The sequence below is a fragment of the Pogoniulus pusillus genome, chromosome 27, assembly GCF_015220805.1.
Source record: "Pogoniulus pusillus isolate bPogPus1 chromosome 27, bPogPus1.pri, whole genome shotgun sequence".
NCBI classification, from domain to species: Eukaryota; Metazoa; Chordata; class Aves; order Piciformes; family Lybiidae; genus Pogoniulus; species Pogoniulus pusillus.
Window position 1 is genome coordinate 11,463,954 of NC_087290.1, and position 25,981 is coordinate 11,489,934.

Here is a 25,981-nt window from a genome sequence, read left to right on the forward strand (position 1 = left end):
GGAAGTCCATAAGTCCATCCTTCCACCCACTCACTCACCCACCCATCCAGAAGGCATCAACCAGGTACAGGTCTTTTTGCACTGCCCAGAGTCTAGGCTAGAGATATTTATAGCCTAGAGCTGGAGGAAATAAAAAAAAGGGGGGGGGGGGGAGGAAGGGAAGTTAAAAAATGAATAAAAAAAGGAAAGGATGGGAAAAGGGAAACTGCACTTTGGAAGTGATCTATGCAAAACCCACCAAGGGATAATTAATATTGTCTCGTTAATGGAGGGAGTGATTTGAAATTATATGGGAAAGGTGGATAAAACCTGGAAAGCATAAGAGCCAGCTCTGATTTCAAAGTCCATGGGAGCATTCCAAGGCAGAGCTTTAAAATTAGAACCAGCATGCAGAGTTCCTTTTCCACTGAGATGTCATGTTTTCCTTCAGAAGAGCTTTTTCCATCTCAAGAACGTGTTTTGTCACCGAGCAGTAAGAGCACTTTTCTCCCGACAGATTTGCTGAAGCAAAAGCTCAGAGAATCACATCCAGGCACTCGGCTAACAAATAAAGGCCAAGAAGAGAAGAGTCTGGGCAGCACTTTTCCACCTGGAGAGGTTTGCTGGGCATCTTCTGAGGGATGAGAGAAGGAAAAAGCTTTTGGATGCTTCCAACTCAGCTCCTTCGCTTCCTTGTGCTGCCCATGTTGCTGCTTTCAGGGCACTGAAGACATCACAGAAGGGTGTTTGGACGCTGATCCCCAGGGAGCAGACACTGCTTGTACCAGTGTGGTTCATATTTGGTATTTTTCACTTGAGGAAGAGCCAAAAAGAAGCACAAATACAGCTGCTGATGCCATGAGTCTTCCCAATGAATCCATGGAAGTCACCATCAGCTGCACTGAAGTCTTGCCTCCAGCCTAAATCATGCAGTTCAGATCACCAAGTTCTTGCCCAAAGCAGCACTGGTGGGGTAAAAGCACCCAGGATGGAGCAGAGCTCATCTCCAGCTTTTGCTTAGACTTCAGGAGAGCCCCCATATTTTGGGCAACAGCTGTCCTGTAACTAAGAGGATCCACCAGCATCATCCAAGCAGTGATGGGCATAACCACCACCTTGATGGCCCACACTGGCATGGTTCTGCTGGGCACTACATTGCTTGCTATTCTTTTGTTTCCAGATTGTCTAAATGGCTGATGTCACAAGCATGTGCCATGGGATCCCTGGTATCCCCCCTCCAGAACTGGGTACGCAGCAATAGATATCACCAACCACTCCTGGTACTTGCCCTGGCCACTACGTGGTAAAAGAAGAAACTTAGGTAAGTAGGAGTGTAAAAGGGGACCCAAAGCACTGAGAGGTCCTATCTTAGAGGTGAGCACATTCCCCACACGAGGCTAAGCTTACTGCAACAGAACAAGGTTCTGAAGAAAGAGCATCCCTGCCTTGTCCCCCATCAGCAGCCCTGTACCACTGCTTTCCCGGGAAGCCACAAAACCATTGTGGAGGCAGACTCCCAGCACATGGAGGGCTTGCCGGAGGCCAGACCCTCCCAGTACCAAAAGTTGTGGGTCCCATGGGGCTGGCAGGTGCTTCTGGGACAAAATCCTCCTTCTGCCTGCTGCTCTTGGCTGCCCTGAGACAGCCTTGCTTTGAAGCTGTGCCGCGGCTGGCGGCAGTGTGGTGCTGGAGTAAGATGGCTTTTAAACTGGAGTGAGATGAAAAGCAGCCGGAAAAGCATCTAACGGGTGAGTGGAGGGCTAAGCCTGCTTTTCTCATGCTCACTTATCCTGGGCTGCTCTGCCAGAGCCCAGCTCCCTGGGGAGCAGCTTTCTCAAGCTCTACTGCCTTCCCCAGTCCGTTGCTGCTCGCATCCCTCCTCTGCCGAGAGGTGAAGCAGCAACAGGCTTTCAGCAGAGATGTAAAAGCCACTTTTTATCATTAAAGATCCTGTGGTGTTTCCTGTTGTGATTCCCAGGAGTACAACACAGCCCCTTAAGCACAAGCTGATGATGCTTGGCCCCAAGGAGCAGCTGCAGCTCTGGAACAGAAGAGACTCCTCCATTACTTATGGGAGCAGTTTGGGGGGAGACATGGAGACCTGCTGTTGCTCAGGAGCTGGCAGCATTCAGCAGGTGTGCACAGCATGGCATCAACAGGAGAAACCTCACTCCCTACCCCAAAATGCTCCAGGCTAAACCAGCAGTTCCTGCATTTTCTGGGTGTTGGTCAAATCTGATGCTAGAGCTGAACCCACTATAAACCCTGCTGAGACAGCCCAGATCCCTGCAGCAGAAGGCCAGCCAGCAGCAAGAGCCAAAGCTGAGCAGAGATGCCAGGGATGAGCACCACGGCCCCACAGGTCTGGCTGCTGAGCTGGAGCAGATTAGCATCTCTGTGTGCCCACTGTTTAACAAGGGGAGACATGAGGAGCACCTGCAGGCAACATCAGCTGAATCACTGTGCTAACAGAGCAACCAAAGCTTTAAATCAGGTTTAAAATAGCCAAGGACCTTGAGTGGCTTTTTACCTATTAGATTTCTGCTCTCCCACCCATTAAGCTTAATGGAAATGGTTCTGAGAAGAGCAAACCCAATACACCATGGTCCTGCAGTGTTGAGCACCCACAGCAGCAGCACAGAGCTCATTGGAAAGAGTTTCTGCACCCAGAGACCAAATGGGACCCCTTTGAGGAGCTGCTCCTGGCACTGGGAACACAGAAGGCCAGGAGCAGCACAGATCTAATGAGATTTGGACTAATTCAGGTGGTTGTTTATAAGAACCACTCCACACTAAGCCTGTTAAGCCATTCTGGCTGGCCAGGGCCTTCTGCTCTCAGCCCAGCAAAGCTGCTGCTCTGCTGCTCACCTCCAGACCCTGAGGCTTGCTCAAAGCAGCACGGATTCTGGAGACAAATTTTGCCCAGAAGAACGTATTGTGCAGAGAGAATGGCAGAAATGTTTGCTATTTCTCCTAACCAGAGTCCTCAAAGTACCCTCAGAAGGAATCTCACCGCGGATTGATGAGGATGCCCACCCTGCACAGTGCCAGGCTCTGAGATCCAACAAAAGCAAGTCTTGCACCCATCCATGCTCTGCAGGGCAGCAGGAGCAGCCACAAGGCTTTTATGCATCCTGTACCTGCAAACCACCCACCTGTAGCCTTCTCCATCTAGAATTTACAGCACCAAAAGACAGCTGAAGAAGCACACAAGGTGAAGCCCACCCAGGGACTTCATAGAATGGGTTGGATTGGAAGAGACCTTAAAGATCATCTAGTTCCAACAGTTCTGCCACAGGCAGGGATGCTTTCCACTAGATCAGGTTGGCTCAAGGCCCTGTCCAACCTGGCCTTGAACACTTCCAGGGAGAGGGCATCCACAACTTCCCTGGGCAACCTATTTCAGTGTCTCACTGCTCTCATTGTAAAGAATTTCTTCCTTGCTCTCTGACAGAAGCTGGCGACATCTCAGAGATGTTCCTGACTTTCCTCCCACCACTCTGATGGAGGAAACTGCTGTTTTGCTGTGTGTTCCCTTTTCCCTCTTTGTTTTGCCTTTCCTTAATTGAAAATTGTCTGAGCCCTCCCCACAATGCTCTCACCGAAGGAAAAGGTTACCCCAGTAATCAGCCTCGTGGTGCCAAAGAGTCTGCACCAAATTCAGCTGCAGCCTCCCTGGCTCTGGGGGAAGCAGACATAAATACGGGGCTCTAATCTCAGACGCTCACTGATAATCTGCTGGGCAATTTGCAGATAGGGCAGTTTGAGAGCTGGCAGGCTCCAGGGATGAGTAGGGAGGAAAGGGAGACGCAGGACCCAGGTCCCTCCAAAGGCTCTGGCTGGTCCTGCATGGTTCTTACAAACCACCCACAGCACACATGGCCACCAAAGCCCCCGGGGCTGATCCTGTGCCCCCAGAAGCGGAAACTTTGGCCTTAGATTTGTGGTAGCCTCTTGAGAAACCATAAAGGGCCCTTTCCCATTCTGAAGACATCACAGGCACTGCTGAAATCTCCAAATGTCTGGACCTCACACAGGGGAGCAGTGAAATGGGGAAGGTTGAATGATTCCCAGTCCTAAAATGGGGTCCCAGTAAACCATCACAAGTCACAGAGTGAGTGTGCAAGCTGCAAAAGCTGCTTCCCCCCACCCCAGGAAGCCAGACTGGGGTATCCCAGAGTCAGGGTCTCGTCAACCATCCCTACATGGGGGACCCGGCCCAGCAGTGGTGCAGCCTTCCAGTGTTCCCCACCATTGCTGCCCACAATGTGGGGCTAGCTCCACATTGCTTCGACAGCCAGGATATCCTCTTAACCAAGATCAGTCACAGCTCTCACTGGTCACCTCAGTAAGGACGTCTGCCTCTCTTCAATGAATGAGCCTAAATGAGGAAAACATTCTCCCATTCCCATGGCAGAGGCAGGGACAGGATCCTGCCACCTACACTGGAAAGAGCAGGATTTCTCCTCATATCACCAACGTGCAGTATCTGGCATCATGACAGCATCATGACTGTCACAAGAAAGCTCAGATTCTGCCCAGCTCTCCCCCTCCTCCATCCCGGGAAAATGGGCACTTCAGGACGCCAAAGGGCTCTGGCTGCCTGGTCTGTCAGCCTGAGGTTGGTCCTGGCCCTGAGAGATGTTCTGCGTGAAAACAGCAACTGAGGAAAACAAACCAAGCCAAACCCAACCCTAGCAGTCCAGCCGGGATCAAAATCCCTGCAAACGCTCCCTCTCGTGGAGGCCAGCTCCTCTGCTCCCTGCGGCCGGCAGAGCTCTCGTCCCAAAAATCATCCCAGAGACGAGGGCTCTGAAGGAACAAGGGAACCTTGGGAGATGGCGACATGCTCTCCTGACATCACTGAGGCCCAGGAGTGACCTCCAGTGTGAGCAGGGAGAGTGGGTACAGGATGGAGCAAGCTCAGGACTGGCTGCATGGCCATACCCATCACCCAGGGATTTCAGCCACTTCTGTGCCCAAAGCATCTTCCCTTCACGCTGACATGGGAACAAAGTGCACATATTTAGCATCTGAGGGAGTAGAGGAAAAACGGGGGATACCTCTTGATATTTACCTTGGGTGAACCTCCTTATACTTGATTTGTCTCTTTTAAAGTCACTTTGAGGCTGTCCCTGAGCCTTGCCAAGGCCAGGGTGGAAAGGACAGCTCTCAAGCAGGAGGCGAGCAGGGATAACAGCACTGCAACATCTCCACCAGCTCATTACTTCCCAGCGTGGGGAATTATTTCCCCAAAGTCTTTAACTGATTCTCCCCAACTGCACAGGATTTTGCACTGACAACACCTTTCTGCTGGGAACGCAGCCAAGATCTCCACAAGGTCATTTTGCAAAGACAATTAGGTAGTCCCTCAACAGCACTGTCTCATTTTAATTAGATCTTATTTCCAAAGCATTACCGAGCATGCCAGGCCCAAGGCTGAAGGCAAGGACCATTTACAGAAATCAAGGGAGGCGAAGGACAGATGTACCTGTGCTTATGTCACTGGTTACAGCCATGCCAGCTTGCTGAGGGAAAGCAGCAGCCTTCCTCTCGTGATTTCATCTGTTAAGACTCCAGGCAACACAACACCCAGCATGCAGAAGACAAACCACCACAGCTTCTGGCAGTTTCTTCAAGCTTAGGCTAAGCCTTGGAGCAAGCATTCCCTGCTGCTTCCTGAGGGAGTCTGTTGGTGTAACCTGTGTGTTTTTGGCAGACCCCACAAAGCTGGAGAATGGCACCAGGCCCTTAACAACCTGTGGGACAGCTGCTCACAAGTGTGCATGCAGGAGACACCTATACAAAAAGCAAACATGTACCCACACAAGGGTACTCAGCAAGATGCATCATGGTGGTGCAGGTGTCAGGGCCCAGGATGCGACGGCAGGGAACAGATGGACAAGAGTCTGGGTACAATACAGAGGATTGAGGAGGTTGCTGTCACTGACACCCCCTTCCATGCAGTCCGTGGGAAACCAAACCCCCGGGATCCCTGGTGGTGCCAAGAACCCTGTCGCCAGCCACTGCTCCAGAAGAACCTTTCAAGGAGCCCTGTCACTGGCTGCCGTCTCAGGGAAACCCTTCAAGCACACTTGTCATCAGCTGCCACCTTGCAGCTTGCCCACCTGAGGGCACCCCTCGAGAGAGAAGCTCCATTACCAGTCACCACCTCCCGGGGTCACACACCTGAGGAACCCACCGAGGAGCCCTGTCACAGGCCGCCCCACCACGGCGAACCCTCCGAGAAGTCTTGCTACCAGCTGACACCTCCGTGGGCTGCGGCTTCAGAGAACCCCGTTACCGGCCACCACCTCCCCGAGGAACTCTCCGAGGACCCCCACTACCGGCCGCCCCTCCGCAGCCGCTCCTCCGGCGCGGCGCAACTGCGCCACCTGGCGGCCGAGCTTGGGGCAGCCGCGGGCCCGGTGGGGACTTTTCGCAGTCAACCCCGGCTATACCCCCGGGAAGATAAACCTCTGCTGGTGCTTTTTTCCTGCCATCCCCGAGCACAGTCATGCTGCGCGACCCCTCCATGCGCCCTTCTGCGGGCTGTCTGGCTGCAGGAGAAGAGCAGTGGAAGGGTACAGATGAGCACCTCTCCGGGATCTTCCAGCCTGTTGGATGTCCCAGGCAGGGACTCACTGGGGCGCGGTCGCTTCTCCTCCCTTCCCGGAGCGGCTCCGGGAACAGCCTGGGAAAGGGCCCGGGCGGGCGCGGCGGGGTGATGGCTCCGGTTCTGCCTCACTACCATAAACAACAGGAATAAACCGAGAGTGCCCCCTTTCCCCTTTCCCACCCTGCCCCAGGGCAGAGACGAAGCGAGAGGTGCCTGCAGCTAGGAACCAGCTTTGGATCCCAGTCAAACAGCTGCTTTTTCCACGGATAATTTTTTTAAACCCCCTGACACCAGCATAGATCAAAGCAGCCCTGGGAACAGCCTGGACCGGTCCTCCTTCCTTCCTACAGGCGGGATGAACTGTGCCCCTGCGGAGTAACGGCCAGAACCGGCTGGGGAAGGGGACAAAGAAACCGCTGGGATTCTGGTGCCGGGAGAGGGAACCCAGGCTCCGGGGGGGGGGGGGGGGGAAACCCCCAGGGGCAGACACGGGGTGTGGGGAGCTCACTCAAGCAGGCTGCTGCAGAAACAAGCCATACTCTGTGTTGGGGTTCGGTCCCCCTTTCCCACTAATGGGCTGAGAGGGAAAAGGAGGCCACAGCAACCCACTGACCTTCCAGAGGGACTAGCAGCAGTAGCCCCATAAATCATTGGAGTGCTGCCTGACCTCTGGGGTGTGCAGGGACCAACTGCTACAACACACACACACCCCCAGCAGTAACATGAAGCAGTATTTCCCCATCCTCCTCAGTATTTAGGTCTTGAGTGCATCCAGCAAGGTGCTACCACCTCCTTCATCCCTTCTGCTACACACCAGCAACCCTACATGCTCAGGGAAGGCAGGAAGAGAGCCAGCAGTGCAGGCCTACAGAAATGGGTTTTTTAGTGCTGAAGAAATCCAAAAGCCACCTCTAACTCTGGGGAAATCCTGTGTTTTGGGGTCCAACTGTGTTGGCGACACAGCACCAACATTACACAGTGTTAGACACCAGCATGAAGGCCACTAGAGCACCCAGCACTTCATTTTTGTGACTTGGCAGGAACCACAGCACAGAGCATGGACACAGCAGGTTTCATTGGGGGCATTCAGAGTGCAAGAGCGGCAGAGCCCTGCCAGGACCTCCCAGCACCTCCTCATAATGGAGGGGAAAGGAATTCCAGCCCAGGGCTTGACTAATGGGTAGCTGCTGATCGAGCTGGTTGAATGGGGTTTCTCAGAGCCTGGGTTTGGGCACAGAAAGCCTAGAGCAGCTCAGCTCCTCGTGCCCATAGTCCCTGGCTGGGGAAGCCAGGCACTGCTCCCTGCCTTTGGGCACTGTCCCTTGGGGTCACTGTCATAGAATCATGTTGGTCGGAAAAGACCTTTAAGATCATTGAGTCCAACCCGGCTCTGCCATCACTGAACCATGTCCCCCAACACCACATTGACACAGCTTCTAAGTACTTGTAGGGATATTGACTCTACCACTGTCCTGGGCAGCCTGTTCCAGGACTTGACAACTCTTTGAGAGAAGAAATGTCTTCTAGTCTTTAACCTAGGCCTTCCCTGACAGAAGTCAAGGCCTTTTTCTCCCATCTTGTCACTTGTTCTCTGAGAGAAGAATCTGACCTCAACATGGCTCCAATTTCTTTTCAGGGAGTTGTAGAGACACATAAGGCCTCCCCTGAGCCACCTTTTCTTCCAGGCTGTACAGGCCCAGCACCCTCCACTTCACCTCACAAGAGCAGTATTCTAGACCCTTCCTAGCTTCACTGCTCTTCTACAGGCCCTCAGTGTGGTTTATGTGCTGAGGGACCCAGAACTGAACCCAGTGTGCTGGGAACACTTTTCCCTTCCCAATGGGGAACTCTGTGGGCAGGCTGGGATGTCCCACCAGCTTCAGCACCCAGTGCTCAAGGAGAAAGCAACGTTTCAACTTCTACCGTCCCTCGGCCTAGGCTGCACGGCATGGCTGTCCCTGACCCACCGGCATGGCAGTACCTGGCATGAGACTCCTCCAGCAGCACCAGCTCCTTCTCTCTGCTGCGTCTACCCCAACCGGTTTGGCCTAAAGGCAAGTCCAGTGGAGCACCCTCCCAGCACACACTGCTCCCCACTTGCTGAAGGTGCAGCACGTTAAATGGTTGCTCACCTTGAGCGATGTTTATTCCGCAATAATCCTGCCTGCCCGCCTAATTCCAGTGACTGCGTTTCCCTGCTCGAGCCGTTCCCGCCCTGCCGCTCCCCGCCGCGGGCGGCACTGGCCCTGCTCCCCTTGATGAGGCCCAGCAGCACATTTCCCGCCTTCGGGGAGCCCGTGTCTCAGCCGTCGCCACAACAGGATGGGATGGGGAAGGGTCCGCAGTCCCTCTGCTGCCTGCAGCCCCCACCCTGCAGCGCCTCGGGAAGGGCGGTTCGGGGGTGCCCAAGGAGGAGCCGCAATTTCTCCTGACCCGCCCCGTAGATGGACGGCGGCAGGTGCGCGAGTGCACCAGAAGAGGGCGCCCTGCGCCCGAGGCTCCGTCTGCGTGCCCGGGGGGGCCGCGCCCCCGCCCCCGCTGCACAACCGGGCTCGTAAATCAGACCCGGCACGGGTGAAGGGTAATTGGTGAGGAAAAGGGCTCTTTGCGTCCTCCTCCGCCGCGCCCCGCAGTGCCCCGTGCGGCTTCAGCCTTGGGGATGGCGGAGACATGGGCGACCCACACCCCCCGCCCCCGGGAAGCCCCATCCCGGCGGTACTGGTCACTCCTTGGCCGCCGGTGCAGGTGTGAGCGGTGCACCTCAATCTCCGCCCTACCTGAGCGTGTTCTGGCCCAGCTGCTACCAGCTCGCGCCACCCTAGCGCGGCCCTGGGGGTCTCGGCTCGCCCCTTTCCCACCCCTGACGGTGCCCCGAGTGCCAGTGTGAGCGCGGCACCCTCGTGCCCTCTGGGACCCGTATACCTGAGTGCCTACCGTCCCCGCCGTTACCGACCTGCGCTCCTGGGGCACTTCTGCAGCTCCCTCAGGACGGTGCGGACAGATCCGCACCTGCGGAGGATCGCACGCTCCCCCGCCACAGCCGGGCCGTCGTCCTGCGTGCCTGCGGACATCTCCGCGCCCCACCCCGCGCACCTGTCGTGCGTCCCTCGAGGTGAGGGGGTGCTCTGTGAGGCCGGCGGAGGCCCCTGAAGGCAGAATCCCCCCAAACGAGCAGAACTGGCAGAGGTTCCCCGCCTGCGCGAACGCTGCGCTGCACGTGGCCGCGCACCTGAGCCCTATTAAATCTTTCCCCGGCACCCGACCGCGCACCTGAGCACTATCAAATCCTTCCCCGGCACCCGACCGCGCACCTGAGCACTATCAAATCCTTCCCCGGCACCCGACCGCGCACTGCCCGCAAATCTGAGAGGATGATGCACACCTGGGGAGGGGCGGCGGCCCCGCCGGGGCAGTGCGGCCCCGCGAATGAACGAGGCGAGAGCCAGCAGGACTTCTGCGAGTAGTTTTGGTTTTTTTTATTGAAAGATGTGAGAATTCATCAAAACTGAACAAACAGATACCCGAGTAACCAGCACGTTGCAAATCATGTCTTTTTTCTTTTTTTAATTATTATTTTAAAACAAATATAGAGCACAGTCCTGTGATATTTAATTTTATTATATTTCTTTTTTTGTTTTGTTTTCCTTTTTTCTTTTTTTTTTCCTTTTTTTTTTTTTTTTTTTTTTTCCTTTCTGGAGTGAAAAATAAAAACCTGAGGTTTATTCCTGCATTCTCTGTACCCCGCACTGTAGAGATATTTTAATTATGGTTTGGATTTGTTTGGTTGTTTTGGTTTTGTTTTGTTTTCCTTGCAAAAAGTCTGTTAAAATGACTGAAATCCTTTTAGTTTCAGTGACTCCAAAAAAATTGTTTTGGTGGCACATGATTGTCCTAGAGAACAGGCGGGATAAACAGTATTTCAAAACACAGTTAATGAAACCAGTTTCTCCTTCAATCACAGAGAGCTAAATAGTTTTCATTTACAATATATATGTTCAGGTAAAATGAAAAAAAAAAGAACAACAAACAAACAAAAAAAACAGAAAATTAAAATAAAACAAAACCAAAATCAAAGAAACAAACAAACAAAAACCCTTAAATGCAATGAGTTAAACTCTAAGTATTATGTACACACCAATGTACAACTCTGAATAAATTAATACCAATTTGCATATTCTGGGATCCTTAATAGCTTATTTACACAAATTACCATTTATTCCATAAATATCTGCCCAGGTACCCACGGGGCTCACCCCACCGTACCAGCTCTGCACAGCGGTGGCTGCCGAGACCGTTTTATTCCCATGCTTCATTTCTTGTTTCTTTTTCTCCTTTCAGCTTTTTTCCTTTGTTAATTATATTTTCTTACCCCCGCCCTTTCCCCTTGCACAAATGAGGTTCTGGCCCCGCTCAGCTTCCCAGGGTGGGGGCTGGGGGGTACGGGGCCACCCTGTCCATCGGGTCTTTCTCCACCAGCTTTTTGCCCTCCTCATAAAGCTGCCCAGTACCTGGCGCAAGGGAGCAGAGGGGCTAGGGGGACTCGGCCGCTGCGCTGGAATTGGGAGGGACCCACTCCCCAGCCCCACAGCTGAGGGGGGGGTTGGCAAGCCCTGTGCTCCCACCTCTCACTCCTGGCCCTGGGGTGGTGGGTCCAGCGGGGCTCCATCCCTGTGTTCCAGCCCCCCTGCTCCCCATCGGCACCCACCCCTCGCTCTGCAATAAATATTGATACTGTGCTGTACAAAATACCAGTGCTTCTCGCCCCGCCGGGAGGGCTCGCTGCCCGTCCCCTCGGTCACTTGGGAGACTCTCTGCCGGGTGACAGCTCCCTCTGGCTCTCCAGCCCGCTCACCAGTCTCTGGATGTTCTGCAGTTCGTTGAGGGACTCTTTTAGTGAGCCCTTTGGGGACGTGGTAGGGCGCTGGCTGCCCCCCTTGTGCAAGGGCACGTCGGGGAGGGGGCTGGATTCTCGGCTGCTGCCGGCCTTGGAGCCCTCGGAGCTGGGGTTGAGGCTGGTGGGCAGGCCAGTGGTCAGCAGGTTGGTGCTGGGTGGAATGGTGACTGGGAGCTGGTAGGGGCTGAAGCGCAGCCGGGGGCGGCTGCTGCTCAGGAAGGGGTTGCGGGAGAGTGGACCTGCTGCCGCTGCACTGGTGGCTGGCATGGCCGAGGCAGCTGCCGCGGCTGCTGCCATGTAAGTGTAGGGGTAGGGGAAGAGTCCGCCGAAGGTGGGCATCGGGATTCCCTGTGGAGAGAGAGAGAGAGGGGTGAGAGCTGTGCCAGAGCTCTGCTGCATCCTCCCTCCTACCTGCTCCCCAAGTCGTGCTCCCCTAAGCAAGCCAAGGCACAACTCAGATGGCCCAGTGTCATCCTAAAACCTGCATGCAGATATCCCTGTGGCACAGGCTGAGGGAGGAGAGGTACAGCTGGGGAGCCCCATGTACCCTGCATTTACCCAGACTGGCATCACTGGGCGCAAAGCCCTCACTGGGACCTGCCCAGAGGCACAGCACTGCGGGGCTGTGCTCTGTCTCTGTTCCCGTGTGCTGCATGTCCCAGTCTGTGCAGCATCACAGACCTTTAACCACGTTAAAACACATTGCTAAGTAGGATCGATAAATTAGAGGAGTTCAAAGACATCTTGATGAGGTTCATCATAGGGTCTGGCAAAGGCAATGCAAGGGCAGGAGTTACAGGAGCCATTTTGGGGCTGGCAGGGGGATGGAGGGGAGGCTGCTGGATGGGAACAGCCAGGTCAGGCAGGGCCACAGCTGTCTGGGGGGGATCTGTATCAGCTGCAGACAAATCAAGATTGCTTCTCAAATCAGCCCTGAGGCCAACGTTCAAAATGTCCCTTACATCCTCCCTTATATCCTGCCTGTGCCTCACCAGGCAGCACATCAGGGGTCAAGAGGAGTGTCACCTCCTTTTCCCCACATGCTTGGGGCAAATGGGAGAGACTGAAGGCACCAACAGTTCCTGACCCTGCAAGAGCTCTACTGGGGCCACCCTCTGTGTCCTGACTTTGAGGATGATGCTGCCTGGGCTTGCTCTGTGCTCCCAAAGCACTCTGCTCATTCCAGGAACTTTGGAGAAGGACACAGAGAGGAGAACCCAGGGCCTGGCAGGACGGGAGGGATGAGGATGTGGGGTGAGAGCTGGGGCTTACCTGAGAAGCCAGCATATGCTGGGAGAGGTGGAAAGGGAAGGGGGCAGCTGTTCCTGCTGCACCTGGTGCAGATGAGAGGGCTCCATTCTCCAGGCTGCCCCCACCAGTCACCGAGGCCAGCAAGTGTCCCATACCCATGGCGGAGAAGGCGCCAGGGGCCATGGCAAACTGTCCTGGGTGGATGAAGAGGGGCTGCCCAGCACCCAGGGGGCTGAAGAACTGCTGCCCGTGGAGGCCAGAGAGTGCCAGGCTCTGCAGGTGCCCAGCGCTCAGGTGAGGGGGGCTGTCCGTGTGCACCATCAGCGGGGCAAAGGCCTCCTTTCCCAGCCCACTGCCCTCTGCATCCTTCTTGGCAGAGTCCTGGTCTTTCCTCCGTCCTTCCACTTTGTCCTTCTCCAGGCCCCGCGTGCCAAACAGGCCTTCACCAGGACCCTCCCGGGGGGATACACCATCCTTGACTTTCTCTGGGCTATGTCTGTCCTTGCTCCTCTCCTCTGGGCACCGGGGGCTGCTGTGGGGTGTCACGTCCTCCCCACCAGGGCTGGCCACTGCCACTGACCGCTCTTCAGGCACCTTCTCCACTTCTGCATCGCTGTCGGGCCCTGGTTTCTCCTCTACAAGTGGATAGAAGGGCAAAAGGTCAGAGCAGAAGCACCCAGGGGAAACAAGGAGTGGGGTCAAAGCCCTGGCGTCAGGGGGAGAGTGCGGCGGCAAAGTCCCAATGGTTATTAATGGGAGAAACTCATTTCGAGAGCAGAAATGGGCCCTTGCGCCACAGTTGCTCTGGGGAAAGGAGATTAACAACAGCAGCCCTGTTGCCCTGCCAAACAGGAAAAATATGTTTGATGGAGGAGCAAAAAAATCTATTACAGCACTGCTCCTCTCGTTAGCTGCAAACTCAAAGCGGGCTCTGGAGCAGGGGACAAAGAGAGCTCAGGCGAGTGGACAGCGCTGGAGGAAGTGGTCCTGTATATATTTAATTACGTGGAGCTGATCAAGAGCATGCTGCGGATTTATTCCAAATGTGCAGGTTGAGGCAGGTTAAAGAGGCAGTTTTAAGGCAAGAAGTATGGTACTACCTTTCCTAAAAGGAGATTTAATTAAAAAAAAACAAAAACAAACCAAAAAGCACAACCCACTGAGCCCTCAGAGGAGGAAGGAGGATGACAGCGAAAGGATGGTAAGGGTGAGGGGACCACAGTCTCTGCCCCACCAGCTCCTACTAAACGAAAACATCATTTTGGTGCGGGTTAGGTGAAGCTCTGCAGGCTGGGGCAAATATTCAGGGAAGCCTTTGAAAGAGGAGAGGGGTGTAATAAACCTTCCCCCACCAACCCGGGGAGCGGGGGGTTGTAGTTTTGATGAAGGTTTGCAAAGAATCAGGCTGATGGGAAGTTTAAAGAGCAGATTGACAGTGCGGCAAGACGAAACCCAGCATCTGAAAACTGCAGTGCAGGAACTGATGTGTTTTTTTGTTTGGGGTTTGAAAATTTGTTTAAATTATTTTTTTTCTTTTAATTTACTAGCTTGAAACCCTGGAGTTACAACATTTATTCTCTCTTTTCAAATGTATTAATTTCCACCCCCCCCCCCCCCCCCCCCCTTTTGTTTTCTCAGGGCAATGTGAGTCAGTCGTAAAAGGCAGGGCACACACCAACGAGGAGCCAGGCAAACACATCTTGCCATTTCTTCTTGTTTACACTGATACATAAACAGGAAAACGCTGCAAACCCTGAGCACCATTTACATTTGCTCTCTCCTTGTCCCCTCAATCCTTGGGCTCCTTCGTGCCTACCCCCATTTTTTCCCCTCGGTGGTTTGACTCTGTCCCCCCAAGTAACTGTCACACTCTAGTCCTGAAATCCTGGAGTAGCAGAAACCTGATGTTTGGGGAAATTTGAGGACTGTAGCTCCTCATTTACCTCTGCTGCTGCCCTTGAGTCGCAGGGGGCTGGGGAGGGTGCCCACTGGTGAGTGGAGGGTGTCGCGCATGGCCGAGGGCTCACAGGAGGAGGTGTCCGACTCTCCGCCGTCACGGTCGGGTTTGCAAGGCTCCTCGTACATCCGCAGCGACGGCAGCGAGAGCTGCTTCCTACGGGGCGAGAGCGGTAGCGTGGGGCAATGCCCGGCCCTCCGCGGATGCAGCGCGGTAGCTCCGCGGGGGCAGGATGTGGGACACACTGGGGACGCTCCTTACCTCTTCTCCCGCCGGCCATTGCCAGTGTCCCGAAAGCCCTTGGCGAAAGGGTTGTTATCGATTTTCAGCTGGGTGATCTGCAACGCGAGGAGGAAACGAAGAAAGGAGGCAGCGTGAAACCCTGCCCGTGTCCCCGTGTCCCGTCTTGAACCCCCCACTACCGCCGCCGCCGTCGGGGAGCCCAGGCTGTGCTGCGCAAGCTGCGAAACGTGGCTCGGCCCCGCTTTAACACACCGCATGCTTTATTAAAAACGATGCTGAGGTTTGGGCTTGAATTATTAATAGAGTCTTAATGATAGGAAGTTATTTCTCACGGCCCCCCGGAGGGAAGATGGCGACTGAGCCGCCCGGCGCTGGTTAAAAGCTATTCTTATCCCCTCCCCGCCACGGGCTTCTGGGGCCGGCGACATTAGGGCGTTCAATAATGCATGGCTCTGAAATACGGCCCCGAGAGGGGCTCTGGAAAAAGGCCTTGCTGCCCGGCCCCGCTGCAGCCCGGCTCCCGGCCGCCCCGGGAGTTACAGCATCCCTCCCGGTCACTGCCGCCCGACGGGACCCACCGGCCACGGCTGCTCTGAGCAGCTTGCGGCAGGCAAGCAGACAAAGTGCTCTTTAATCGATTGTGACTCTTCGTCATAAACTTTACGAGGGAAACAAGCCCACCAGGACCCTCAGACAGAGCTGTCAATTAGCATCAGCAGGCAGGGGTGGAGGTGTGTGTGGGGTCATCTTTTGGGTTAAAACACACACACAATGCTTGAAGGAGGCTGGGAGAGGATTTTCACTTCCCACCAAGCTCTCCTGGCTCTGCTCCTCACAGAGTGACACTTGCTAAATCACGAAAGCAACTAAAATTAGCTTATCTGGCTCTATTTTTTTGGCTCCTCCTGAACCCAGGGTACCTTCTCCATGAGGCTGCCCAAGGCCATGGGGCCTGCGGTAAAGACTCCTACAGCCCACAAAAGGTGCAACAAAGTCAGGGAGGGATTATTAATAGTAATAATAGTAATAGCAGCAATGCAATAGCATTCGCAATACCAATAAGCAACAGAAATACCAAAAAGAATAATATTTCAATAATATTCAATAACAAAGGAAGGTGCCTCTTGCTCTGAGGGCTTTAACCTTTCTCCTCTTGCTGCCTTTTGGCCACTCTCCCCAGAAATGTCCCCACGCCCATGCACAAATGAATCCAAGGATGTAAGGGTTGAGAGAAGGGTGAGAGCAGGGGATGAGGGAGGGACAGGGAACAAGACAAGAGAGCACAGAATGGGCAGGGGCTGCCTGGCCATACCTTGTCATTCTGGTAAGCAGTGACAGCGATGAAGTCAGTCTCGGGGAACACATAGGTGCGGAAGGTGCTGTAGGGCAGCTTGAGGATGTCATTGGCCCGAACTATGTGGAACCTGGGTTGGTACTTGTGCATGGAGTTCAGGATGGTCTGGGTGGGCGAGAGAGAACAGCCCGTGGCTGCCATCAGCCTCATGGTCCATGCTACACACGCATCTAGCTACCTCCTTTAAAAAAAAAAATTAAATCCCTTTTCTCCTGAAAACAACCCCAAAAATACAAATTCAGCATGAGGAAGGAATGCTGGTGGGTGCCAAAGAGGGAGATTTCTTCTTTCTTTTTTTTTTCTCTATTTATGCCATTGCATGATCTGCCCCCGAATAAGGAGGTCAGGGGAAGGCAGGCACAGCAGCATCGGGGCGGGTGTTAAGTATGGCAATAAAGCAGCAAAATAAAAAGGATGTTCCCTATTTATAACTACCCTGACAACACCAAGTGAGTTTTCCACACAGCTTTTCATACTTTTGTCTTTTTTTCCTCTTCTTATTTTTTTTTAAACACAAAGCCTCTACCTCACTACCAAAAAGAAAGGAAAAAAAAAAAAAAAACCAAACCAAAACCAAACCAACCAACCAAAAAAAAAAAACCAAAACCCAAAAAAAAAAAAAAAACCAACAATGAACAATCCAACAACAACGTTAAAAAGCCTCTGGGTTAGTGCTAGGGGCAACAGCCACCTAGGCATGCCAGCCTCTGTCAGCTCCTGCAACCTAAAAGCAACGTTTCACCGTGAGCCATGTTAAATTTATGTCTTGGAGCAACGCTGCAGAAGAAACAGACGTGTGGGGTTTTTTTTTTTCCCTCCAACCAGTGTCTAAAGCCTCGCCAACATTCAAAGCCATTTTCTCTTTTCCTTCCCCTTCTTATAAAACAGAATAAAAAGCTCAACCCGAATTCAATGCGATTTTGCCGAGGAGTTTTGGAAGCGAAGAGGAGCCCCCCAAGCCAAGCCCCAAAGATCGCTCCAATCCCCTGCCTGCGCCGGCAACATTTTCCTGCGCGACAGTGATCAAATAATTCCGCAATCTGCTGTGGTCAGGTTGAAATGCAGTATTCACCGCTCGGAATTTGTAAGGGGAAAGGCGAAAACTTGAATAATTATTGCCGAATAACGTCGGCTAAATGGCTAAATAATTATCACTTAATTTCGTTTTAGAAGGCAATAAAATAAAATTTAAAAAAAAAAAAAAACAACAACAACCAAACGTTTTCCTAACCCCAGCAATAATCACCTGCTGATGAACTGTCGGATCGCTATTATATTGATATCATCTAGACGGGATTTAGCATGAAAATGGTGCAAAAATTGTCATTCAGGCGTGCAAATCTGCGTTCCCTTAAAAAAAAAACCCATCTCTCTCTGAGCAGATGGGCACTGCCTAAACCCTCATCTCCCAGATTTAACACACTCCGGATTTTGGACAACAATCTTTAATTGAAGGAGACCAACCGTTAAAAAGAATGCTTTATCCAACTATTTTTTTCCCCTCCAATGTCACAAAAATGCTATTTTCCAGCCTCCCTCTCTATCGATTTACTTTGCTGTCTATAAATAACTTCGCAATGTATTATTTAACAAAGACGCTGTCCCCTGCCTTAAAAGTAAAAGAAAATAATAATAAAGCGAGATAAAAGTTGTTTGGGGAGGTGCTGAGCCGCTCCTCTTGCACCTGAACACCGTGTCCCGCAGCCCCGAAGTGCGGAGCTGTCCCCCATCCCTGACACGGCACCAAAACTGGACCATCAAGTTTTTCTTTATCGTCCTAAATACTTGTCCAAAGGATAGAAGCAGCTGCCTTGTGATCTGTGGGACTTTATTCCACACATCCCCCTACTCCCCTCCAATCCACACACTCGGCTCTCATTTTGACCGCGATTGCTACAAATTGCCAAGATCCTTCACTTTCTTCCCTTCTTTCTTTCTTTCTGTCTCTATTTTTCTTTTTTCTTTGCTTGGGCTGTTAGTCTTTTCTATGTTTGGTTGGGTTTTTTTTTTTTGTTCTTAGGGGTTTGAGGACTTTTTTGCTCTATTTTTGGTATTTTTTCGTTGTTAGCTTTTTGGCTTTATTTTTGAGGCTTGTTTTGGTTTTACCTCCTTCAAGGTGATGCAGATATTGATCAACAGGGAAAGAAATAAAGGCTTTCAGGAGCTGCTGTGTGCGGAGCCGCAGCTGACAGTGATCTCTGACCGCGGAAATCCAACGCAGGTGCCGCTTCCCCCCCAGCACCGCTCTCTCCAGAACGGCCCAGCCCGGCCGAGACAACTCGAGCTGCACCTGCCCAGCCGCCGCCCCATCGGGGCTGCCTTCGCTGTATCCCGCGGCATAGCCTTGACCCCGCACATCCACATGCTCCCTCTCCAAATGCCGCTTCTCTCAGAGTCCCTGAGGGCCGGGGAGGAGCGGCAGGACAGGCCTTGGTGGCTGTAAGAATCGGGAAAGAGGGAGTCGAGAGGACCCTGCGGCCGCCTATGGCCCAAGCCTCCTGTTTTCCCCGGGGTAAACCGTCCCCAGACATAGGGAACCTGCCCCTCGGAGCTTGGCAGCAGCAGGGGTCGTGGGACAAGGGGGGCTGCTAAGCCACCACAGGGCCCGGCAAGGCCCTGCCGTCCAGCCTGACCCCTGTGGATGCTGCTGCCCAGTGGAGAAGCAGTTCAAAGCCCGGGCAGAGCAGGAACAGGCAGCCCCCAGTAACTGGACAATCCCGTCGCTTGCTCCGGGGGTCCCTGTTCGTTGTTTGGGGGTGGAGTGGGGGGTGTCACTGCTCAGGAAGTCTCCTTTGTGCCCCGCAGCCGCACTTACAAAGCCATGTTTGTCCGAGATGTTGTTGGTGAGCTTGAGCTTGTGAAAGGCAACAGGTTTGGCCATCCACTGCTCGCCGGTGGCCGGGCTGTCCGGGTGGATGTACATGCGCTTGGGCATCTCCGGGTCAGCCTTGCCGGCGACCATCCAGCGGGAATTATGGAACTTGTACCGGCAATCGTCAGCCGCCACTATATCCATCAGCAAAATGTACTTGGCCTTCTTGTCCAGGCCGCTCACCCGTACCTTGAACGGGGGAAACATCCTCCTGCGGGAGAGACCCAAAAGCCGGTACCGGGCTGTATCCTACCACCCGCCACCGATCCCCCGATGGTCGCTGCTCTGCCGAGCCACCCCACATTCCCCTGTCCCGTGTCCCGGCTGCAGTTCCAAACCACCACCATCTTCTAGTTCAGCTTCACGGAGGATTTCCAACCTTTCTCACTGCTTCCCACCCCACTCTACTGCACTCGCCGTGAGTGCAAGAAAGCAGGAGAAAGAATCAGTAATTTTTAAAATATGGGATGAAAAACTTCACCCCATTTGCCTGCCCTCCTCCGGAGCCAGAGACACAAGCAGGGCCGGGGACAACCCGGTCGTGGGGAAAGCTTTAGCAGAAGGGAAGAAAGCTGCGTAAACAAGATGCAGCGGGGGATTACGGGCGCTCAGTTAGCGCGCACAAATTTAATTCAGGGTCGCGCTAGGAAAAGTAATAATTGGGGGACGTAGGGGAAGGTCGGAGGAGGTGAGGTAAATACCTCCGAAGAAAATTCCAAAGATCGAAAGTCCCCCTGTTAATTCGTCGGATCTGGGGAGTCCCTGGGGAAACGGGATGAAACGGAGGGGCGAGGGCGCTGCGCGCCCGCGCAGGTGCGGGGCGGACTACATGGGGTTACTCCGAACCGGCTCTTACCTCCCAGATTTGGTGATCACCATCTCGGTGCCCAGCTTGTGAAACTGGTCCCAAAGCTCTTTGGCTTCTAGCGTGACTTTGGGGTCGTCTTCGACTTCTTCCTCGGGTTCCAGGCTCTTAAGGGAACGGAGATGGGCGGCTTGGTGATGATGTCCCAGGGCTGAAACGTGCAGCCCGGCCTCGGCCGCCCCGGCCAGCCCGGGGTCCGGCATGGGCTTTGCCAGCGCCGCCGGAGGCAGAGCCAGAGCGGGGAAAAATGAAGGTTGGGCGGCTGCGAGGAAAGCGGACATGGGGAAGTCAGCCGGCCGGGGTGCGTGGAAGGGGTGGTAAGCCATGGCAGTCCCTGGGAAGGCTGGATCTCTCATCGGTGCATCCACAAATCCAGGAGAAAAAGAGGGATTCCCTTTATAAAGATATGTGTGTCTGTGTGTATGAGCTTTGTTGGTTTATTTTTTTTTTCTCTCTAGCAAAATCGCTCGAATCTCTGGAAGAGGAAGGAAAATCAACAACACACACCAAGGAAGAAGAGGAAAAAAAGAAAAAAAAAGAAAGCACACACACACACAAAAAAAGCCGCAAAACAGCGGAACTAGAGCTGGAAAAAAATAAAAAGAATTAAAAAAAAAAAAAAAAAAAGGCAGTTCCCGGCTCCTGGGACTCCCAGTCTGCGGAGGGGAGAGTAGGTCCTTATTTTTTGTTGCTGTTGTTGCTGCAGCGAAGGGAGAGAGCGAGCGAAGGGAGAGAGTCCTCCCGGTAAAGTCCTTCCGAACACTAAAATAGAAACAAAAGCCGGCGCGAGGTTGCGCGGAGTTGCGCGGAAAGGCGCGGAGCGGCGGGGCCCTCACACCCCCGCGGGTCCTGGCTGCTCCTCGGCCCGGCTGCGCGCTCCGCGGACGCTTCTGAGGTGAGGGCTGCTCATGGCTAAAGGAGCCGGAGTGGAAACGGTTGGATCTTGTGCTGATCTCTGTAAAACTGTGACTATCTCACATGTCCTTCCTGCTCTGATCCGCCCGCTAATGAGCCAAGCCCCCTTGATTGCTGATTTTACGCGTTTCAGACCAATTGTGGATCTGCATAGGCGTGGTTTTGACAGCTCCGGCCAAAGCTCCGGGGCGCGGGGAGGGGTGTAGGGTGTGTGGAGGGGGGGAGAGGAGGGAGGGAGAAGGGAAGAAGAAAAAAAAAAAAAAAGAAGGAAAAAAATAAAGAAGAAGGTGTCGGAAGCATCGGCAGTAAGAAAACATGTCAACAGAATAAAATATTAACCAATGACAGAGAAAAGTGCTCGAAATCCCACCCCCGGCTCCTTTCCGCATACCGGGTCAGCCCTGCCTGCGCCGCGGCCGCCGGCGGTGCGGGGACAGCGCGGAGCCACCTCGGTGGAGCGGAGAGAGGCGTCCAGGCCCGCCCGGACCGGAGCCTCGGAGAGAGGGGGTGGGCAAAGGGCCCCTGCCGGTCTCTGCGGGGGCGGCGGGTACGGGAAAGGGGAGGGGGAAGAGGCCGGGGGGAGCTCGGCGGCTGCCGTCTTACGACAGATCCTGGAGAACAGAGCGAGGTGGGGCGCTCCCCTGCCCACCCCTCCGCGCCCCGCCGCGCAAAGCCGCGCAGCACCGACGGGGCGGCCCGGAGGAGAGCTGCGGCCGGCGGTGAGGCCCCGAGCGGCGACCTCCAGGCAGGGTGAGTCGCTCTCTGCCGTCGCCTTTCTCCCCGCCGCGCACTACTGGTAGCCGCCCCGATCAGGGGTAAGACTTGGGCGGGGTACCTCAACCCCGCGACCGTGGCGGCGGCGCAGACCTTGCCGTCGGGTGCGCGGTTCGGGGGAGCTGGTGCGGCTGTGTCCAGCCGGAGGGACTGTTTACCCGGGTGGGGGAAGGCAGATAAGGAGGAAGGGAAGGAGGGGGAACACGGACACACTGGGGCTGTTTGCAGAGGGATTAGGGCCGGTCCCGCCGCGCCGGGGCCCGGGGGGGCGGCGGGCGCGGTGGGTGTCCCCGCGGAGAGGTCGGTTTGGAGATCTGCGCTGATTAACTGAGGGCCGCGGTGGCTGAAGAGGGCCCTGGCGCCAGGCGGCTGAGCCCTCACAATAAAGACCCGTCTCTTGTCACTTCATATTTACCCCCAAATCTTCAAAAAGCGCCCTGCCATCCTTCCAAGGCTCCTGCCCTCGCCGCCTGTGCTGCGGCCAGGCGGGACGCGGCGAGGAGGGGAAAGTAGGGGGTGGCCCCCTTCTTTACTCCCTCAGCCTGCCCCCACTCCCCACACCCCAGGCCTCCCGCTCCGCGGATGCGCAGTGAGACGTGTCCGCAGCAGCTCGGAGCCCACGGATCCTGTCGGTGGGACACTGGGCCCCCTTGGGTGCCACTTCTCCAGCAGACTTCTTGTTTTTTTATGCTCCCCTCCCCCCCCCCCCCGGCTCATCCTGCCGATAGGGATCTTCACCCGCTGCCCCCCAGCGTCAAACTGAACTCAAACCACAGCCGCGGGCTCTTTTCAGGGGCGTTCACAACCTGCCCGTGTCCCGCGGCAGGTTCACCTCTAACCGCGTAGCCCGGCCCCGTCACCGCGCCCGACGGGGCGGGCACAGCGCGTTCCCCCCACGGGACTGCCCCGGTCAGCGTGGCCGGGGGGGTTGTCCCGCTGACCATTGAACAGGGAGCTGGGGCCGAAACTTAGAACTGATTTGGACTTTGCTTCCTCGCCGCTGTGGAAAAGTGCTGACGGCAGCCCTGGTAAAAACGGGGCACTTATTTATTTATTTATATTTGAAATTCCCCCTCACCAAGCAAAACCGGAGCCTTTCGTTGCCCCCGGCGCAGCGTCGCCCCAAGCTGGAGGCGGTTCTAGCGCAGACACCTCTCCTCCGGGAGATAAGTGATCCTGCCCGTCGGGGGCTGGAAGCAGCCGTATCCACACGGGGAGAAGTCGCCTCTCCTCCGGCTCAGTGCCCCTGGACCGCGCCTCCCGGCACAGATCTGTAACGTCTCAAACTACCCCATCTACGGAATAAAACCGATCCAGAGCCGCCTCGTTTCACCGACCCTCTGTAACGGCGCCAGCCGATGAGACTGCTGGGGGTGGAGGGCTAACGGGGTACCGGGTACCCACTGTCCAGGGCACCTCCTGCTGGGGCTCTGGCCCTACGCGCATGGTCCCGACCTAAGATCTTGCGGTCCCAAGAGCCTGCGGGGCAGGCACCTGAGGAGAAACCCGCCTTCGTACCGTTCTCCCCGTCTGCGACCGAGCATGGGGCAGGGAGCTACGAACTAGAGGGTCCGCAGAGGATTTTTTAACACACTCACGGCAGCCAGTCCTGCCCCTGGGACTGGGGACGAGAGGTGTCCCCGCACCTTGTTGCAGAGAAGGGAGAGAGTCCCCGGAATGGGACAGCGAGGTCCGATTCTCCCTGGTGATACATCCCGAGCCAAGCCAGGGATGCGTCCCGGGCCAGGCCAGGAATCTGTCCCGGGCCAGGCCAGCAGAACCGTCCGGTTCTGCCCCGGCCTCCCCTGCGCCCCACCCGCTCGACGGCACGGCCCCACTCGCTCTTCCCCTTTCATCTCTGCCCATCTCCACTCATCATCCCTTTTCTATTTTTAGCCGGTAGACTTAGGCCTTGGCGCCAGGCCGTTTAAGACCTGTCAAAGTCCTTCATATTTCCCTCATGTCACATGGACCTTTCGCTCCCCTCCCCGCGCCATGCGAGGGCCGTAATTTGGATCTGTGAGCTGGTGAGCAAATGCAATTTGCTCTTCTCCATCGCTGTGTTGTCTCCGTGACCCCAGCCAGCAGGACGGCTGGTGTCCTGTCCGGGGCACTTACACAAATTGCGGGTGATTGATGAAAAATAACAATTCTCACAAGCAGTCGGGCCTCCGCCTTCCCCCTCCTCCCGGCTCCACCGGGCTGCTGTGGCCCCCGAGCCCCCGGCACCGCTTACTCCGCACTGGGCGGTGCAGGGAGTACCGGCCGTGAGCGAAAGGGATTTTCCTGTGCCGAGGGGCAGACGCCGAGCATCCTCTCCCCTGCCCTGGTGCAAAAGGAACGCTGCTGGGTGCTTGGAGAGGGAGCCAGGCAGGAGAGGCCACTCTCACCTTCCTGAACCGGAGGAACCCGAGCGGAGGGTGGGAAAAAGGTCGCGCTGTGCCAGGGGGCTGGACTCCTCAGTGCTACCCCGGAAACAGCTGGACAGACAGACCCTGGGACACCTGACGGCCCCGGCCACGCGGTCCGGAGGGAACCCGCAGGTGCGGGGTGCCAGCTCCGGCTGCCCAGTCTCCTTCACCCCACAGAAGGGACTCGATGAGTGACGGCCCTCTTCAGCCCCGGGGTACCTCCCTACTTACACCCGCCCCAATTTCCCAGCTCGCCTCAGCTGGGCCGTGGGGCAGGAGGGGAGGGGGTTAGGGCAGCCTCACAGCCCCAGCAGCTTCCCCAGTCCCGCTTCTCCCATTCTAGCCGGAGAGGAAAATAAACCCACGTGTAATGACTCTTCCCTCGTTTGCTGTCACTTACTCGCGGCGGGGACTACTCTCACTGACCTCCCTTCCCCGCAGCACCGCATCTCTCCTCACTCCCCTCGGCGGCATGGGAATCCCCTTACCCCCAGGAGATCCCGGAAAACGTCTCACTCCGCTCCTCCAGAGCTTCGGTACCCATCGCGGGGCGGGGCGCGGCGGCAACTGCCCCGAATGTACCGGGCACCGGAGCCTGATTATTTCACTTTTATCGACAGCAATTGACAGAGATGCTCGAACTGACACCAGCCTCGTCTCCTCCACCCCCACCCCCGCCTTCCGCTTCTCGCCCGCGGAGCTTCGCGCCACGTCCGTGTGCGGCCCGGCGAGGCGAAACTCGAAGAGCCCCCGGGCTGTTTCTCCCCCATCCTCCTTCTCCGAGCTCCCCTTGCCCTCAGACTGTTTAGATTTCTCTCCAGCCTTAAAGAAAATATTTCCAGTAATCCAGATTTCTGGAAAATAACAACAGGCGGAGAGCCGCAGACACAAATGCCGCCGAAGTTTACCCAGAGTTTGAACAATTTCTAAACACATATTCCATACTGTTTTGTCAGGACCAGCGGTTGAGTGACCCCCGGCCCAGCCGAGCAGCCCCTCCGTGCCCCATAGCTTTTTTTTTAAGCGAGGGGGGTGCGCACCCTCTGCGCCCCACCTGCACCTCGCCCTCGTTGCCTCCGCGACGCTTGGAGCCGGGAGCCCGCTCGGCTCGATTGGGTTTTAAAAACTCGTTATTACATTATTTTAATTAGGGAGCACTTCCCTTGCGTGGGGACGGAATGGCTCTCCTCAGGACCCTCCAAGCTCCTACCCCCGGGGCTGCCCGGCTCCCCTCATCAGGGCACGGTGCCTCGCACGTACCGAACCTGCTGCCTTAAAAGGAGACCGGGAGTCCCGGCTACGGCTGTGCCAGTGCAGAGGAGACTGCGGACTGAAACTCAAGCTGCCACCGCGGGGGGCGGGAGGGAATAGGGATGGAGTGGGGAAGGGGCATAGGGTGAGGGAATAATGCAAATCCCTCTGTTTAAAAAACTTCCATTTGAGAAAGTGTGTCACATCCCAGCGCGGGCGCGTAATCCCCGGGCTAATGGCATTACCGCCGCCTCATCACCGTCATAGGATGGGGCCGGGGACGAGCATTTCCCACACACACACACCTTGCCGCCCACCACCACGCGTGATTGTGGCTCGACTGCTATGGGGTAAAGGAGACGCAGAGCCCTCGTCAGCCCTGTCCCTTCGGGGTAGCTCACGCCGGGATCGCGGGGGTCTGCGTCGGCTCTCCTCGGGGTTCCTCGGTCCCACACCGGCCTCCTGGGGTTTCTCAGTAATTTGTTTTCTACCCAGGTTCCCCGAGAGAAATTAGTCCCGGAATGGTAGAGCCGGGGCTGAACTCCGCGATTGGTTCATCTCTAAAATAAAAGATGCAAAAGGTGTAATTTGATAAA

At 55.3% G+C, this 25,981-nt stretch overlaps 1 protein-coding gene across 1 annotated transcript; it reads right to left on the bottom strand.

The window, feature by feature from the left end:
• Positions 1-10,050: 10,050 nt before the first annotated feature.
• TBX2 (T-box transcription factor 2) lies at positions 10,051-20,745 on the bottom strand. The gene is made up of 7 exons (XM_064166135.1): positions 20,026-20,745; positions 19,113-19,380; positions 16,256-16,402; positions 14,962-15,038; positions 14,687-14,856; positions 12,765-13,378; positions 10,051-11,840 (listed from the first exon to the last, which is right to left on the bottom strand). The coding sequence occupies exons 1-7, from the start codon at positions 20,388-20,390 to the stop codon at positions 11,394-11,396; spliced, it is 2,088 nt and encodes a 695-aa protein (XP_064022205.1). The 5' UTR covers positions 20,391-20,745; the 3' UTR covers positions 10,051-11,393.
• Between the last annotated feature and the right edge of the window lie 5,236 nt (positions 20,746-25,981).